We start from the raw sequence: 2,806 nt of genomic DNA, 5'->3' as shown, positions 1-2,806 counted from the left end.
TGACCCAACTGTATCTGCACAACAGGCAGAACTCATTGCAGTTCTGCTAGCATTTCAAAATTATTCAGAGGAGTTTAACCTTTACACAGATGTGTGTGGTTTCCTTGTTTCCTGCCATTGAAACAGCCCTAGTTACTGGTCAATCTAAAGTTAAAGAATACTTAGTAAAATTACAACAGCTATTACGACAAAGAACGACAAAGGTATTTGTGGGACACATCAGGGGGCATACCAATCTCCCTGGACCTTTGTCTCAAGGGAATAAGTTTGCAGACTTATTAACTAAGGAAAGTCATGTAATGTCAGCTTTAGAAGAAGCTCAGGAAAGTCATAGACTACATCATCAAAATGCTAATGCCTTAAGAAAGATGTTTCAAGTGTCCCGAGAACAGGCAAGACAAATTATCAGGGAATGTGAGGCATGCCCAGAAGTTTTTCATCCACAAAAAATGGGAGTTAATCCTAGAGGCTTAAAGCCTAGAGTGTTGTGGCAAATGGATGTTACCCATGTAACAGAATTTGGGAAAATCTCCTTTGTCCATGTTACTATAGATACTTATTCTCATGCCATGGTTGCTACAGCCCATTCTGGACAGGCTGTGAAAGATGTTATTCAACATTTGATTAATGCCTTTGTGGACCTAGGAATTCCCAAGGAAATAAAAACAGACAATGGACCAGCATACACCTCCAAAGCTTTTGCTAAATTTTGTGCACAATGGAAAATCGTGCACAAAACAGGGAATCCGTATAATCCACAAGGCCAAGCAATAATAGAACGGGCTCATCAGACCTTAGAAAACCAATTGACAAGAATTAGACGGGGAGGAGGGAAGCAATACTCCCCCCATTACACTCTTAATCATGCTTTGCTGGTCCTTAATCATTTCAATGCTGATGAGCAAGGAATAACCCCGATGATGAGACATTGGGGCATGGAAAAAACTACAACTTTCCTTTAGTAAAATGGAAGGATCTACTCACTGGAACCTGGCGTGGGCCAGACATCCTGTTAACATCTGGGAGAGGCTATGCTTGTGTTTTCCCACAGGATGCAGAATCCCCCATTTGGGTCCCAGACAGACTCATCAGGCCTTTCTTGGTCCCAAAAAAGAGCCAGGAAGAAAGTGAAAATACATCGGGAGAGAAAACTGGTGCAGAAGATGAAGACATTCTCTCTATCACCACCGCAGGCTGATTCTACAAAAATCGCTGCACCACCTACGTGGGAACAGATCAAGAAGTTGTGCGAGGAAGCTCGACACACTGTTGAGATCACCGGAAATCAACCCAATCCGGAAAACATGTTTTTAGCCATGCTTGCCCTTGTTTCTTTACAGGTGAAGTACGCTTTTTGTACAATGTATTGGGCGTATGTTCCTGATCCACCTTTGCTTCACCCCGTGGGTTGGACTCACCCATCTAACATAAAAGTACTAATGAATGATACCTCTATACTAGGGGGCATTCCAGTGGGGTCAGAAAAGTCTATGATCTCCACGTATCTAGATTATGAGGGAAGATCTGATGTCATCCCTATATGCTTGGCTTTAAAAGGCCGTGCTCCCTTTGCATGCTTGCCTGTTCAATACAGGACCCTTTATGCTGATGCACCTGATAAGACTAACACTGCTTCTAGCAGTAAGAGGGAGATGTGGGAATTGAGTTTTCAAATACTTGGGTATTTTAATTACAATGAGACCTTTGACAAAGATAACAATGTTAGCATGCCTTTTCCAAATTGTTTAACAACTTACCGGGATAAAGATCAATTTTGGGACAGCAAAACAGAAAAAGAACTTCCAAAATGGTTGGATTGTGGATTTCCACATTCTGCCTCTGTACATTGGCCTAGGGGTACTACAGATTTGGTATTTGATTTTTCCATTGCCAACCCAACTTATGACTATAAGAAATATTTAAAAGAAAATGAGAAAGTAAAATTCACAAGCTATAAAGCTCCGGTTAGCCCGGAACCGGTAAGGCGTTGGTTCACGCCTGGGTTTGTCACCCCAATGTGGGTTGCTAAATCTAGTCATTATAGAACCACCATTACTCATAAAAATTTGTTTAGATTTGCTGCAGCTGCAAATATGATATTGCTAAAAAAGCCCAAAGCTAACCTACCAGAATCAATTGCATTAAGAGCTTGTTTGTCTTATCCATATGCAGCTTTAATTGGAAGTGATAAAAGAATTAATATTACACAAGTAGGGAATTCCTTTTTAATTCAATGTTACTCTTGTCGGTTGACCAACTGTGTTGATGCTTCCATAGATAAAGAATTTTCAGTAGTAATTATTGTAAAAAGACCTGAATATGTAATGCTTCCTGTAAATTTGCATAATGATCATTGGTTTGATAATTCTGCTTTGCAAACACTTCGTGTTTTGTATGAATTAATACGACCAAAAAGATTTGTTGCAACATTGATCTTTGGAATTGCTTCCCTTATAGCATTAGTAACCTCGCTTGCTGTATCCACCACTGCACTAATACAACAAGTGCACACGGTGCATTTTGTTAATGAGTTAAATAAGAATGTTTCTCTACCATTAACAGAGCAGTAAATCATTGATCAAAAGTTAGACAGCAAACTAGAGGCTTTGGAGGAAGTAGTCTTAAAGTTAGGGACTGAAGTTAATAATCTTAAAATCCAGCTGACCACTAGATGTCATCAGTCATTTAAATGTATTTGTGTTACCCCATTGCCTTATAATGACAGCTTAGATTGGGAAGCTATCAAAGTGCATCTACAAGGAATCTGGAAGGACAATAGCTTAACTCATGATATAGGACAGCTACA

General features: G+C 39.8%; 1 protein-coding gene across 1 annotated transcript; it reads left to right on the top strand.

The window, feature by feature from the left end:
* The first annotated feature begins 1,052 nt into the window (after positions 1-1,052).
* Positions 1,053-2,570, top strand: LOC122099434 (endogenous retrovirus group K member 9 Env polyprotein-like). The gene has a single exon (XM_042670059.1). The coding sequence runs from the start codon at positions 1,053-1,055 to the stop codon at positions 2,568-2,570; it is 1,518 nt and encodes a 505-aa protein (XP_042525993.1).
* Positions 2,571-2,806: the final 236 nt, after the last annotated feature.

The sequence above is a fragment of the Dipodomys spectabilis genome, unplaced genomic scaffold (assembly GCF_019054845.1).
Source record: "Dipodomys spectabilis isolate Male_0828 unplaced genomic scaffold, ASM1905484v1 ptg000514l, whole genome shotgun sequence".
NCBI lineage: Eukaryota > Metazoa > Chordata > Mammalia > Rodentia > Heteromyidae > Dipodomys > Dipodomys spectabilis.
This window is presented reverse-complemented; position numbering and strand designations above follow the sequence as displayed.